We start from the raw sequence: 15786 nt of genomic DNA on the forward strand, positions 1-15786 counted from the left end.
GGCAATCGTGGAGGATTTGTGAAGCTGCGTGCCGAAAGTGCTAATATAAGGCCGGAGACTGAGCGTGCGACCCATTGTGCTTACAATAGCAATAGCTCTTCCTGTTTTTGGGAGATGCCAAGACGAGGCGACAATCAAGCTCCAGACTCGGTAAAAAAAATGCATACACTTCCAAATAGAGAGCCTGCATTGGATAGAGGTGATTTAATGTTCTGGGTGTCAGTTCGTCGTACCGTCCGATAAAATTGATTTCGAACACGTCATGACAAAAAAAGGTATTGAACAACATAGCTAAGGCATTAGCCCCAAATTAAGAGCTTTTAAAATCACAGGTGGCTACAAGAATTGATACGCTCTGTGTTTAATTCTCCGATTGAGAATAAGTGAATCTTTGGGAATATTTGTGTTGCATTGTGCTCAGTAGTAGTATTAAAGATAGCATACTTTAGTGATTGGACGCTAGTTTTCATGAAGCAAATCTGTGTGGTGGCTAGAATTGAAAACGACTTGTCGGCACATAATTGGTTGCTGCTAGTTTAGTTTACAGTGGTAGTCCCTCTGGAGGAGGAGGAAATGTGCTAGTTAATGTGCTTTTATTAGATCATATGGTAGAGTCCGAGTGCAAAGGAGACATGTGTTGTCCATCTCTGGACCCGGAGTTGGCTGTGCAGTCCCAGTCTAGAAGTACAGACTCTCGCACAATGGGGACACTGGAAGTCCATTGTTGTAGTAACTGTTGGTGTAGTAACTGTTCTATTATGCTGCTCACAATTTTCAGTTTTTGACAATGCCTGTTTTCAAAATCATTGGGGGCTTCATAAGACAGGGCTCCCCAGCTGCTGCAGTTTCTAGATCCTTCAGCTGCTGTCACAGTGGGATAGGGTTTAGCAGATTAACAGAGTTAGAAGGGACCTTGGAGGTCTTCTAGTCCAACACCCCCCTCCAAGCATGAGACCCTACACCATTTCTGACAAATGGTAGTCCAGTCTCTTCTTGAGAGCTTCCAGTGATGAAGCTCCCACAACTTCTGAAGGCAACTTCTGTTCCATCGATTAATTGTTCTCACTGTCAGAAAATCTTCTTATTTCTAGGTTGAATCTTTCCTTGATCAGTTTCCATCCATATGTATGGTCAAACTCAAGATGTCTTCCCAGATTCTAGCACACTATAGAGCATCTAGCAACACATATGGTAGTCATCTGCTCCATTGACATGTCCCACATATCTCATCTGACCTCTGTTAATTAAGGATTCAGTTTTGGTGGATCTGCATGATCCAAAACTTCCAAGTTGGAGACACAGTCCTGCCAAAGAATGCCAAGGATGAAACGGAGAGCATATATGTGAATTTTTTCCAATTATTTTCATTATCCCTTTTTTCCTATATGGATATAGAAAAAAAGGATAACCACAGCTTTGTAGAGTTTTAGCTTTGTGGAGATATGTGTTGGTTGAGTACGCTAGTATGCAGCTGCCCCAGTGCCTGGCTGGCCTTGCTGATCCTGGAGTCAATTTCTTTGTTCAAAGACCCATTGTTTGAGATGATGATTCCCACCTATTTGAAGTTGTTTACATTTGTCAGCTGGGCTGTTGTTAATAGTGTTGTTAATAGTGACCTTTGGTTCTACAAGTTTGTTATTTAGTACTTCAGTGTTATTTAGGCTGATATCAGACGTAAGAGCATATCAGCATCTGAGAATTTATTCAGTAACAACTGTAGATTGCTGTCTTTGTGCACGAGAGCACACAGTCAGAAGGTTTCTTGAAAGACTGTGGAGGCAGTTTAGCAAAGGCCAAAAAGAGAGCCATCCACTCAGGATTGGGGCTAGCACATAATCCTGTTTCATAAAGAACGTGCTCTATCATTCTGTCATGTAATAATGGGATGAACTTCACAAATTTCCATTTCCACAACGTCTCAGGATGATCCAGGAAGCCTCTCTGTCTACAATGTCAAATGCCTTTGTCAGGCCAATAAAGACAGAGTAAAGGGGCTTGTTCTGCTGGATGTACTTCTGCTGGACTTGCCTCACAATAGATAGCGTGTCTGTTGTACTCCATTCTGGATGAAAGCCACGTGGCACGACAAAACCGCGGTCCACTAAAGCGCACCCAATTAAAGCGCGTATGACCGCGGAGAAAAAAGGGTGCTTTAAAAAACGCTTTTAAAGCAAGCCGATTCACGTAAAGGTAAGGGTTAGGTTTAGGGTTAGGGTTAGGTTAAGGGTTAGGGTTAGGTTTAAGGTTACGTTATTAGGTTAGGTTTAGGGTTAGGGTTAGGTTAAGGGTTAGCGTTAGGTTTAGCGTTGTTAAGGGAGGGTTTAGGTTAGGTTAGGGTTAGGTAAGGGTTAGGTTAGGGTTAGGTTTAGGGTTAGGTTTGGGTGGGTTAGGGTAAGGTTTTCACGTTAATTTTAACTTTACCGCTCACAGCGTGATGTTTTCGTCGCGCTGTGATGACGTCAGGTATGCGCTTTCGTCGAGCGCGCTTTAGTCTACTGCGGTTTTGTGGTGGAACCGAAAGCCACACTCCCCTGGGACATTCCTTTCTGAGACAGTGGCAAGTCTGTTCAGGAGAATGCCAGCAAAGATCTTGTCTCTGATGGATAGCTGAGTGGGTATGGATAGTGAGATACCTCTGAAATTTCTGCAGTCTGATTTGCTTCCCTTATTTTATAGTGAGCCACAGTGAAAGTGTCAGTGAAGTCATAAGGCGTCTCTTTTGTGAACCAAAAGTCTTGGAATGCCTGCAAGGTATTTGGGTTTAAGGCTTGGTCGATCCTGTCTTGTTGCTTTATTTGAGCTGCTCTGCAAGATTTCTTTCCTGATCTCTTCAATAGCATAGCAATAGCAGTAGACTTATATACTGCTTCATAGGGCTTTCAGCCCTCTCTAAGCGGTTTACAGAGAGTCAGCATTCAATAAAGAAAGGCAAGCCAAGGCATCTAAGACTGGCTGCTGAGGAATCCGCTGTGACACATTGTGATAAACTGTGGACAGTCTGTTGAGTAAATTGGACAAATGTTCAGGCCAGTGGTTTTTCAGTTCTTCCTGGTTATTGTTCAGGCTTGATCTATCAGATGAGATGGCAAGAGGGAGCATTCTGCTTTAAAAATGACTTTATGGCAATGAAGAACTGTGGTGACATGCATGTCTGTATAGACAAATTTAAAAATGCTCAAACTGGACTAAATTCCAGGTGATGAGTCTCTGAATCCAACCTTTCCACTCATATTGAGAGGAATAAATTATACTCACTAGTGCAGTGATACCAAGACATTGTTTTTAGAGAAAACAAACATTATATAATTTGTATGTATTGTGTTGTAAGCCACAGCACCACTGTAGTGATGTCGCACTACTGTGTGGAGTGTCTGTAATTTGGACAGAAGGAAGCTTAGGCTTTCAGATGAGTTGAAGTAAAATAATTTAGAACAGTGTTTCTCAAACTTGACAATTTTTAGGTATGTGGACTTCAATTCCCATCCCCATGGCTGTCTGGGGAATTCTCGGGGTTAAAGTCCACACATCTTTGCCAAGTTTGAGAAATATGGATTTAGAAGCATTCCCCTGGAGGGAACATTATACAAAACCAAGTCTGAGATGAGACCATAATTTCAGTACATGTTTTCCTAATGGCAAATATATAAAGCTTTCTTAGCTTTTCGAGTCCCCAGCACAATGTATTGGAACTTTGGACACAAAGGGCCAAGGCAAAAAAAAAAATGGTTGCATAATTGAAAGAATTTCTTCAGATGGCTTCAATCCCTTAAAGTTGATTTAAATAACAGAGACTCAAAATTCTGGAATCATCATGCTTAAATGTGCCTCAAGCAAAAGCTGAACCTTTATACAAAAATAACCTCCAAAATGTTTTAATACGTGGAACAGAAAAACAGGTTTTCTTTGCTGTCCATCAGTATGATCCCAAATTTCAAGGAATCTTTTTTTCTGACATACCTCTCCATGCTTCTGTGTTGCAATAAGGATGAAAAAGAAAAACGTGTTTAAAAGTTGTATACTCATCAGCCAGTCCTTTCCACCCAGCAAATTTGCAGTAGAACATCAATCTGTCCATTTTAGGAAATGTGCAAGAAGCAGTAGTGTAAGATGCATATCTGTTTCTTGATACATTAATCTTAGCCTTGAATAGCCAGAGAAGTTCACATAATGGCTGTGTGCCATGCCTGATCCCGAAGAACCAACAGTTTGGCATGTCTGATTTAGGAAGTTATAAAAGTAATTTTGTACAAAAAAAAGAGAGATCCTCTATAAATTCAAACTGTGTGTGCACATTAGTGTTGAACCAAGCAGTAATTTTTCTTAGGGTTAATAGATTTTACTTGTGAACATTCAGAAAATCTATCATAACAGATGGCAGCACAAAGATATAGAAAACTTCAAATTTAGTCACTAATTAGATTTCTCTAGCCTAGATCTAGTAAATCCTATTTATTCTTTTTGTAGAAACATGCATATAAATTCTCCAGTTAAAAAAAGTGCTCAATAAAGTCAGGGTAACTTTTCCAGAGACTTAGTCAACTCCAGTTTTTTAGTCACTTTTTGATTCCTATGACTTGCTTTTTCCTCTTAACTTAATTGATGTATGTATTTTGTTTTTATTCCAGTTAAAATATGCTGTGTCCTTTCTGTTCTGGAATGTGAATGTTCATTTATAGCCTGCCATTTCTCTTTTAAAAACTGTTTATATTTCAACTCTTTTAATAGTAAGTATAATGTTTTCTCATTATAAAGCAATAGAGTTGACTTCCCACTGCTTGAGCTGCAGTATAGAGACTCATTTGTCCCACTGAATGCTTAAAGTAACAATTATTCATGTAAGAATGCATTTTATATTGTTTTAAATCATTTCCCTGGTAGCCTAACAATGTTATTTCATTTCATTTCATTTATTAGATTTCTATGCTGCCCAATCCCGGAGGACTCCGGGCGGCTTACAGAAATGAAAAAAATTAAAAAGAATTATTAAAAACAATTGGACACAACAAGATTAAAAAGGGAAACACAACAAACACCCAATCAGGAGGGGCTGGACCTCAATCAAGGGGTCAACAGCCCCAAGCCTGCCGGAAAAGCCAGGTTTTAAAGGCTTTGCGAAAGGCCATGAAAGTGGGTAGGGCCCGGATCTCAGGGGGCAGCTCATTCCACAGGGCCGGAGCGGCAACAGAGAAGGCCCTACTCCTAGGCGTCGCCAGCCGGCATTGTCCCGCTGACGGCACCCGGAGAAGGCCCATCCTGTGCGATCTTATTGGTCTGAGGGAGGTATGTGGCAGAAGACGGTCTCACAGATACCTGGATCCTAGGCCATGTAGGGCTTTAAAGGTGACGACCAGCACCTTGAATCGTGCTCAGAGGCCAATGGGCAGCCAGTGCAGCTCACGGAGGATAGGTGTGATATGGGTGTACCTTGGCACACCCAGAATCGCTCGTGCGGCTGCATTCTGGACTAATTGCAGTCTCCGAACACTTTTCAGGGGCAGCCCCAAGTAGAGCACATTACAGTAATCCAGTCTTGAGATGACGAGGGCATGAGTGACTGTCCGAAGTGCCTCCTGATCCAAATAGGGCCGCAATTGGTGCACCAGGCAAACCTGGGCAAAGCCCCCCCCCTGGTCACAGCCAACAGGTGGTGTTCCAAGGTCAGGTGCGAATCCAGGAGGACCTCCAAATTGCAAACCCTCTCTGAGGGGGCAATTTTTCTCCCCCCAGGGTTAAGGACGGACTGGATGGACTGTCCTTAGGGGGCAACATCCACAGCCATTCGGTCTTGTCAGGATTGAGTGCAAGTTTGTTCACTCCCATCCAGACCCTAACAGCTTCCAGGCACTGGCACATCACTTCCACCGCTTCACTGAGTTGGCACAGGGCGGACAGATACAACTGAGTATCGTCCGCATACTGGTGATATTTAATCCCGTGCCAGCGGATGATTTTGCCCAGTGGCTTCATGTAGATGTTAAATAGGAGGGGGGACAGGACCGACCCCTGCGGCACCCCATAATTGAGGGGCCTAGGGGTCGACCTCTGTCCTCCGACCAACACCAACTGCGACCTGTCGGAGAGGTAAGAGGAGAACCACCGTAAGATGGTGCCTCCTACTCCCACCTCTTCCAGCCGTCGCAGAAGGATACTATGGTCGATGGTATCGAAGGCCGCTGAGAGGTCAAGGAGCACAAGGACAGAGGAATGCCCTCTGTGCCTGGCCCACCAGAGATCATCAGTCAGTGCGACCAAAGCGGTTTTGGTGGAGTAACCAGGCCTGAAACCAGACTGAAAAGGGTCTAGATAATCTGCTTCATCCAAGGTCCGTCGGAGTTGGAGGGCCACCAGTTATCAGTGGCTTCTACAATGTCAATAATAAATACGCATATGCAGGCAGTCCTCAACTTATGACCACAATTGAGCCCTAAATTTCGTTTAGGTGAGATGTTTGTTAAGTGAGTTTAGCCCCATTTTATGACCTTTCTTTCCACAGTTGTTAAGTGAATCACTGCAGCTGACAAGTTAGTAACCCGGTGAATCTGGTTAGTAAATAAGTGAACCTGGCTTCCTCCCTGACTTTGCTTGTCAGAAAATCGTAAAATGTGATCACATGATCCCAAGACACTGCATTTGTCAAATATGAGCCATCATGTGAATTGTGATCACATGATGATGGGGATGCTGCAAAGGTCGTAACTGTGAAAAACGGTCATAAGTCACATTTTTCGGTGCCGTTATAACTTTGTACAGAACACACTTACTGTTGTAAGCCGAGAACTACCTGTACAGCCAACAGCACTAGAGGTTTTAAATGATGTTTCTCTGTAGTGTATCTCTGCAGCTTGTATACAAGATTCTTTGCCATTTTGGAACCAGCTGCAGATTCTGTACAATCAAATAATGTTGAGTGGTTTGGAGAATTAACCTCCCCCTCACCCCCACCTCCCCAAACACGCACACCCTGACACCAATCTTCCACTGTGATTGAAAACAGATTAAGGCTGGTGTTGGTTTTTGGAAAGGCAGCAATTCTTCCGAACCTATGTGTGGTGATTTTCTGATTTCCAGAAGTTCTTGCCTCACTGATACCTTGCAATTTCTGAACTTCCCTCAGACCACTGAGGAACCACTTAGGTTTGCTATAAACCAGTGTTTTTCAAATCTGGCAATTTTAAAATTCTTCAATTTCTAGCATATTGACTGAGGAATTCTGGGAGTTGAAGTCCATACATCTTAAAGTTGCCAGGGTTCAAGAACACTATTATAAACCCAGTCAGGTTCTATCTTAACCTTGGAGTAAGAAAAGTAATAGTATTGCCTCTTCGGTCTTTTAAAGTTGGCAACAGATTTGCATCTTGTGCTAAATTATAAAAGGGTTTACCCTTGGTTTCAGTTTAATATCTGCTGTGAATCCAGCCATTATGGCTTAATGGGCTGTACAAATATACCCAATGTTTTATTAAATGCACATCTATGAATCCAACTATCTTAGCCTTTAAAAAAAATGCTATTAAAAGTTATTTCTGTGCTAGAATTCAGCAATAGGGTGCATTTATAAAAAAAAAACTTTACAATAAAAAGTTCCTTCTCATTTCCGAGTATACAATTAGGGAAACAGCCCCTTTTTAATAAAGTCACACATAAATGTGTGTTTTCAGGGGAAATTTAATTCTACAATTTTATTTCATTGTATGAGGAAACTTTATAGAAATGAAAAGACAATCCCTTCTAACAATATATCAATTTCATTTTTAGCAACATAGGAAGTACAAAACATTCTTCTCTAATGGAGGAAGATGCTGCTACTCTTCTAATTCCTGTGGGAGGTGATGAAAATGATCTTGGATCCTTAATATTCAGTTCAGTCCAGAAGATCTGAAAAGCAAAAGGTGAAAAGGAATGTTTAATTATAATTTCAATAGTATGGATAGTTGGAGTTTAGCAGTATTCATCTTTTTAAATAAACCTGGTTATATAATACCTTCATCTTAATGTTATTTATTTCATTTTATGGTCTTTCATTATATCTTAATTTAAGTGTATAGTGATAACTTATACTCATGATGGCGAACCTATGGCACACGCACAGATGGCACATAGTGCCATATCAGCGGGCACATGTGCCATTGTCCTAGCTAGGCTCTCCAGCATGCATGATTGCGCTGGCCAGCTAATTTTCAGCTGGCCCGCCCACACTGCCCTTCCCTTCCCAGTAGTCCCCATGCAATGCCAGGTAAGTACAGGGCTCGTGCTGAGGCTCTGGGAGGGCGTCTTCAGCCTCCGGAGGACTTCCGGGGGGCATAAGGGAGTCCATTTTCGCCCTCCCTAGGCTCCAAGAAAACTGCTGGGACCTAGGAAAGGTGAAAAAGGACCTACTGGGCCCACAGATGTCAGAAAACAGGTCATTGCAGCCTCCAGAAGGCCTCCAGAGGGCCTTCGAGGAGTAGGAGGGCATTTTTGCCCTTCCCATACTCTTAGAAAGCCTTGAGCCTGGGGAGGGTGAAAAACTGACCTACCAGGTCCACCGGAAGTCTGAAAATGGGTCATTTCTGGCCTCTGGAGGACCACTGGGGGGCGGGGGAAGACTGTTTTTGCTCTCCTCAGGCTCTTAGAAAACAGCAGGGACCTGGGGAGGGTGAAAAATGGGCCCAACGGAAGTCGGGAAACTGGCCATTTCCTGCCTCCATTGGACCTCCAGAGGGCCAGGGGAGGCTATTTTCGCCCTCCCCAGGCTCCAAGAAAGGTGTTTGCGCATGCGGGGGGAGCAGGGGGTCACATGTATATACGCAGGGGGCACAGCACAGGGGGCATTATAGGTGAGGGCACTTGAGTGCGTATGATAGTGCACACATACGGCTTTTGGCACCAAAAGGTTTGCCATCACTGCCTTAATCAGTATAGGGTAGCAACTATGTTCCATCTGGGTATCTGCTGAATGTAAAATACAATACAACCAGAGGTGGTATTCTGCCAGTTCGCCCCGTTTGGGCGAACCGGTAGTGGCGGTGGTCGGAGGCTCTACTCATCAGCCCAGATGTCATCACAGATGCTCTGCACATGCGCAGAAGCATTTTCTGCCCGAATACAACCATTAATTGTTTCTTCCAACTTTCAAGCAGTGTGATGAGTTTACTGAATTAGCCCTAAGTGTCTGACTTTACACAACCAAATCATACTTAGATCTGTATTATTTGTCCAATTTTCTAGGATTACATCGCCAAACCATATTTTAGCCTATTGTTTTAGGCATGCTCAGCGAGTGATTGGGTTCTCTGTTTAACCTGAGCCAGAGTTTTAAAAACAATTTGTTAAATAAATCCCATTTGCCATGTTTATAAGGCAGACTGTGATGTCGAATTGAAGTTAAATGCAATCTGAGCTTTCTGTTTCATTGATACAGCAAATAGCTACTATTTTCAACTCATTTAGCTAGATACTGTACCCTTCACAGTTTATATTTCAACTCTTTTAATAGTAAGTATAATTTTCTCATTATAAAGCAATAGAGTTGATTTCCCACTGCTTGAACTGCAATATAGAGACACGTTTGTCCCACTGAACGCTTAAAGTAACAATTATTTATGTAACAATGCATTTCTATATTGTTTTAAATCATTTCCCTGGTAGCCTAACAATGTTATCAGTGGCTTCTAGAATGTCAATAATAAATATGCATATGCAGGTAGTCCTCGACTTATGACCACAATTGAGCCCAAAATTTCTGTTAGGTGAGACGTTTGTTAAGAGAATTAACCCCCCCCCCTCCTCCCGCCAAACACAGACACCCTGCCACCAATCTTCCACTGTGATTGAAAACAGATTAACGTTGGTGTTGGTTTTTGGAAAGGCAGCAATTCTACCAAACCTATGTCTGGTGATTTTCTGATTTCCAGAAGTTCTTGCCTCACTGATACCTTGCAATTTCTGAACTTCCCTCAGACCACTGAGGAACCACTTAGGTTTGCTATAAACCAGTGTTTTTCAAACCTGGCAATTTTAAAATTCTTCAGTTTCCAGCGTATTGACTGGGGAATTCTGGGAGTTGAAGTCCATACATCTTAAAGTTGCCAGGGTTCAAGAACACTATTATAAACCCAGTCAGGTTCTATCTTAACCTTGGAGTATGAAAAGTAATAGTATTGCCTCTTCGGTCTTTTAAAGTTGGCAACAGATTTGCATCTTGTGCTAAATTATAAAAGGGTTTACCCTTGGTTTCAGTTTAATATGCTGTGAATCCAGCCATTATGGCTTAGTGGGCTGTACAAATGTTCCCAATGTTTTATTAAATGCACATTTATGAATCCAACTATCTTAGCCTATTTTTTTAAAAAAATGCTATTAAAAGTTATTTCTGTGCTAGAATTCAGCAATAGGGTGCATTTATAAAAAAAACACCTTACAATAAAAAGTTCCTTCTCATTTCCGAGTATACAATTAGGGAAACAGCCCCTTTTTAATCAAGTCACACATAAATGTGTGTTTTCAGGGGAAATTTAATTCTACAACTTTATTTCATTGTATGAGGAAACTTTATAGAAATGAAAAGACAATCCCTTCTAACAATATATCAATTTCATTTTTAGCAACATAGAAAGTGCAAAACATTCTTCTCTAATGGAGGAAGATGCTACTCCTCTTCTAATTCCTGTGGGAGTGATGAAATGATCTCGGAATCCTTAATATTCAGTTCAACCCAGAAGATCTGAAAAGCAAAAGGTGAAAAGGAATGTTTTTATAGATTTCAATAGTAATATGGATAGTTGGAGTTTAGCAGTATTCATCTTTTTAAATAAACCTGGTTATATAATACCTTCATCTTAATGTTATTTATTTCATTTTATGCTCTTTCATTATATCTTAATTTAAGTGTATAGTGATAACTTATACTTGTGATGGCGAACCTATGGCACGCGTGCCACAGATGGCACATAGTGCCATATCAGCGGGCACATGTGCCATTGTCCTAGCTAGGCTCCAGCATGCATGATTGCGCTGGCCAGCTGATTTTCAGCTGGCCCGCCCACACTGCCCTTCCCTTCCCAGTAGTCTCCATGCAATACCAGGTAAGTATAGGGCTCGTGCTGAGGCTCTGGGAGGGCATTTTCAGCCTCCGGAGGACTTCCGGGGGGCATAGGGGAGTCCATTTTTGCCCTCCCCAGGCTCCAAGAAAACTGCTGGGACCTGGGGAAGGTGAAAAATGGACCTCCTGGGCCCACCAGAAGTCAGAAAACAAGTCATTTCCAGCCTCCAGAAGCCCTCCAGAAGGCCTCCAGAGGGCCTTCAATGAGCAGGAGGACGTTTTTGCCCTCCCCATGCTCTTAGAAAGCCTTGAGCCTGGGGAGGGTGAAAAACTGACCTACCAGGTCCACCGGAAGTCTGAAAATGGGTCATTTCTGGCCTCTGGAGGACCACTGGGGGGTGGGGGAGACTGTTTTTGCTCTCCTCAGGCTTTTAGAAAACTGCAGGGACCTGGGGAGGGTGAAAAATGGGCCCACCAGAAGTCGGGAAACGGGCCATTTCCTGCCTCCAGAGGACCTCCAGAGGGGCAGGGAGGCTATTTTCTCCCTCCCCGGGCTCCAAGAAAGACGTGTGCGCATGCGTGGGGCAGCAGGGGGTCACATTCATATACGCAGGGGGCACAGCACGGGGGGCATTAAATTATAGGTGAGGGCACATGAATGGGTATGATAATGCACACACATGTGCTTTTGGCACCCGAAGTGAAAAAGGTTTGCCATCACTGCCTTAATCAGTATAGGGTAGCAACTATGTTCCATCTGGGTACCTGCTGAATGTAAAATACAATACAACCAGAGATAGTATTCTGCCAGTTCGCCGCGTTTGGGCAAATCGGTAGTGGCGGTGGTGGGAGACTCTACACACCAGCCCAGATGTCATCACAGATCCTCTGCACATGCGCAGAAGCATTTCCTGCCCGAATACAACCATTAATTGTTCCAACTTTCCAACTTTCAATCAGTGTGATGAGTTTACTGAATTAGCCCTAAGTGTCTGACTTTACACAACCAAATCACAACCATGTCCAATTTTCTAGGATTACATTGCCAAGCCATATTTTAGCCTATTGTTTTATGCATACTCAGCGAATGATTGGGTTCTCTGTTTAACCTGAGCCAGAGTTTTAAAAACAATTTGTTAAATAAATCCCATTTGCTATGTTTATAAGGCAGACTGTGATGTTGAATTGAAGTTAAATGCAATCTGAGCTTTCTGTTTCATTGATACAGCAAATAGCTACCTATCTTCAACTCAATACTGTACCCTCCACAGTCCTAAGATATAACTTATAATAAATGAATCTAAAAAATAGCTAGAATTCAATTATTATGATAAACCTAACATCTTGATTGGAGAATACATTAATATGCAGGAAGGGAGTATAACCTAATATGGCTTTTTGCTGTTGTAACAATTTCCAAGCATATTGTGCAGACACAGCCAATAGCTGAGTTTATATGAAATGTTTACCTGTAAAATTTACTAATCACAATAGCTACTTCATAAAACAGCTAAATCATAAACCAAACAAGCAACATTATAGCTTAATAACACCTGCACATTGAGTGCAACATGTGCTGTTTCATGCAATATTCTAAACCACAATGTGGTAGGTTTGCTTTGGGCTGAATGAAGCCAGCTACTGTAGTCTTCCAAACCATGATTTATGAGTTTTTTGTGACACAGTGGTTGTGGCAGGAGAACCAGAGAATTACTGCCTTCCCCAAAATGGGGCCTGTCTAAGGACTTGAGACTGTAGTTCCCAGAGACTTTCTATATGAAAATATAATTTTATACCACTTTATAATGGCCTTGGTAAGGCCACACTTGGAATACTACATTCAGTTCTGGTCGCCACGATATAAAAAGATGTTGAGACTCTAGAAAGAGTGCAAAGAAGAGCAACAAATATGATTAGGGGATAGGAGGCTAAACATATGGAGAACAGTTGCAAGAACTGGGTATGTCTAATTTAATGAAAAGAAGGACTAGGGGAGACATGACAGCAGTGTTCCGATATATCAGGGGTTGCCACAAAGAAGGGGGAATCAAATTATTTTCCAAAGTACCTGAGGGTAGAACAAGAACTAATGTGTGGAAACTAATCAAGGAGAGAAGCAACTTAAAACTAAGGAGAAATTTCCTGACACTTAGAACAATTAATCAATGGAACAACTTACCTCCAGAAGTTGTGAATGCTCCAACACTGGAAGTTTTTAAGAAGATGATGGATAATCATTTGCCTAAGCAGGGGGTTGGACTAGAAGACCTCCAAGGTCTCTTCCAACTCTGTTATTCTATCATAATTTAAGGAAATCAGCATTATAACTATCCTCTTAGAAATTGATTACACGTATTTTTGTTTCAAAGTCATCTAATTTTCTGCATACACAAGGAAGATTTCTTAAAACTTACTCAGCTTTTAGCAGTTAAAAGTTACGGAAATCTAAGGCATCCAAAGCCCTGAAACTTATTGTAAAGCCAAATTAAGTGCAAGTTTGCACATGTATATTTCCTGAATCATTGCTACAGCATCAGAGGATGATTTGCAAATGCCCAAAAAACCCTTTGCAAGCCCCAAACTGCATAGGAGGGCTTTGACATCACTCTATGCTTCAGATGTGATTAATCAAGTTAGACATTCACAGGTGTGAAATTACAGAAGAGTTAGCTACAGAAGAGAAGCACAAAAGAAGCATAGGAATCTTGAAAGTAGGCTGGAGTTGGCCATATTCTAGGAAATCTGTGTCTCAGCTGACATCATTTTAGGCATGATTGTTCTTGTATTTGTAAAGTGAGCCCTACTTGGAGAGGTTATGCTATGAAATCAGTGGCAAACTGTATAAGGCTGTTTGGGGTAAACAATTTGCATTACCTTATATTGGAAGAATTTTAAGATAATATTTTTGGAATGACATTTAATCCGTCATGTTCAAAATGTTAACGTAGATTGTTCCATTTCCTCAAACACAGACCATATATGTATATTATTTGTTGCTCCAGGGATAACCTTAATGGTATTTTGGTCAGCCAGAGAGACACTGAACTGTATGTTCTGTGGCCAACACAAGAGTGTCATTTTTATTTTGCTCTTGTTCTGTCATAATAGATGGTGGGTAGATTCACGCAAATAATCCAGAGCAATTGAGCCTTTTTAATTAGGCTGCCAAAAATATAACGTTAACTGAGAGTCCAACTTTACAAGATTCTTTGGCTTGTAGGACTTACTTGCTCATAGTTATTTGATATGATTAACTGATTTTTCTGTCTCACGCTCATCTTCTAACCATGTGCAATCCATTTATAAAAATGATTGCCTGATTCAGTGTTTCTCAGCTTTGGCAGGTTGAACATATGTGTTCAAGAATTCTTAGAATTCTGAGAGTTTAAGTCTGCACATCTTCAAACTGCCACAGTTGAGAAACATTGGCCTGGTTTGGAATTCAGAGCATTGTGTCAGTACTACTATGGTGGTCAATCCTGACAGTGCAATGCAGGGGTGTCAAACTCATGGCGTCATGTTATCACATGACATATCACAACTCCCCCCCCTTTGCTAAACCAGGGGGGCGTGGCCAGCGCGTGACGCATCTGGCCGTGTTTTAACATCCCTGGTGCAAGACTGAAATCCTCCTGTTCGGCCGAACCGGTAGGGATGATTGTCCCTGGTTCTGCGAACTGGTAGCGAAAAAAGCTTCCAAGGATCGTGCGGCTCAGCTGTGAGCGGTGCAATCATGGGAAGCTTCCCTCCCCCCCCCCCCCCGCTGCTTTTTAAAGCATTTTTTTCCTGCTGGTTTGGGCGAATAGGCAGGAAAAAAGTGCTTTAAAAAGTGAAAAAAAGAGCTTCTGATGATCGTGCGGATCAGCTGTGAGCCGCACGATCGTTGGAAGCTTTCCCCCCACCCACTTTTTAAAGCATTTTTTTCCTGCCTAATCGCCAGAACCAGCAGGAAAAAATGCTTTAAAAAGTGGGGAAAAGTTGGCCAAGCCCACCCAGTCACATGACACTCACCACCACCAAGCCACGCCCACATAACTGGTGGGCAAAAAAATTTCATTTTACCCCTGCCCTGGTGTAATGCATTTTGCAGAGATCTTTATTATATTTTGGAATGAGGCTATTGGGTTTTAAGATCATGAAAAAAGGACAGTGTGCCGTGCCTGACAACTGTATATGAGAAAGCTTACACAAATAACATCTGAACCTTCTAAAATAATTATCTATGGACCTTTATGTGATTGAGATATCTGGGAACATGCTTGTTTTTTAAAATATAATGAACTTCAGTAACTTAATGTGCTTGTCATTTTAAAGATATAAATGCATAAAAATTCTTTTTAGGATAGCTGTTTGTTACAATTTGCAGTAATAGACTGACCCCTTATTAATCCTGACTTAAACAGTATTCAATTTTTTATTTTATTTTAGGCCATTCCACGTAGAACCAACAAACATTGTCAGGGTCAGCGATGATGCACAGAGAGTAACAGATGAAGCTTCAGCAATGAACAAGCGGATTCACTACTACAACAGACTCACTTCGCCTTCTGACAGAGCATTGGTGAATAAAAGTTGAACTATATTAGCTAGAAAAGCCATGACAGACCTGGATGCTTTCTCAATTACTTAATCTCTACTAGGAATACTCTATCAGATATAATCTGATTTTTCTGCATGGCCTAAGAGTGGTCCTTTCAGCTTGTTTTTTTTAAAATCAATTTGTATATTGGAAAGAAAGATGTAATGTCTGATTGTGTTTGTCAAAA

At 41.7% G+C, this 15786-nt stretch overlaps 1 protein-coding gene across 1 annotated transcript in view; it reads left to right on the forward strand.

Annotated features, from left to right (window-relative positions):
* The window catches only part of SLC38A9 (solute carrier family 38 member 9), a 52038-nt gene continuing 36252 nt past the window's right edge, over positions 1-15786 (forward strand). The window contains 5 exon segments of the mRNA XM_032213655.1: positions 1-275; positions 4626-4724; positions 7756-7889; positions 10584-10716; positions 15449-15581. Coding sequence (XP_032069546.1) covers positions 15525-15581 — 57 coding nt within the window. The 5' untranslated portion in view covers positions 1-275; positions 4626-4724; positions 7756-7889; positions 10584-10716; positions 15449-15524.

The sequence above is a fragment of the Thamnophis elegans genome, chromosome 3, assembly GCF_009769535.1.
Source record: "Thamnophis elegans isolate rThaEle1 chromosome 3, rThaEle1.pri, whole genome shotgun sequence".
In the NCBI taxonomy this organism is placed as follows: Eukaryota; Metazoa; Chordata; class Lepidosauria; order Squamata; family Colubridae; genus Thamnophis; species Thamnophis elegans.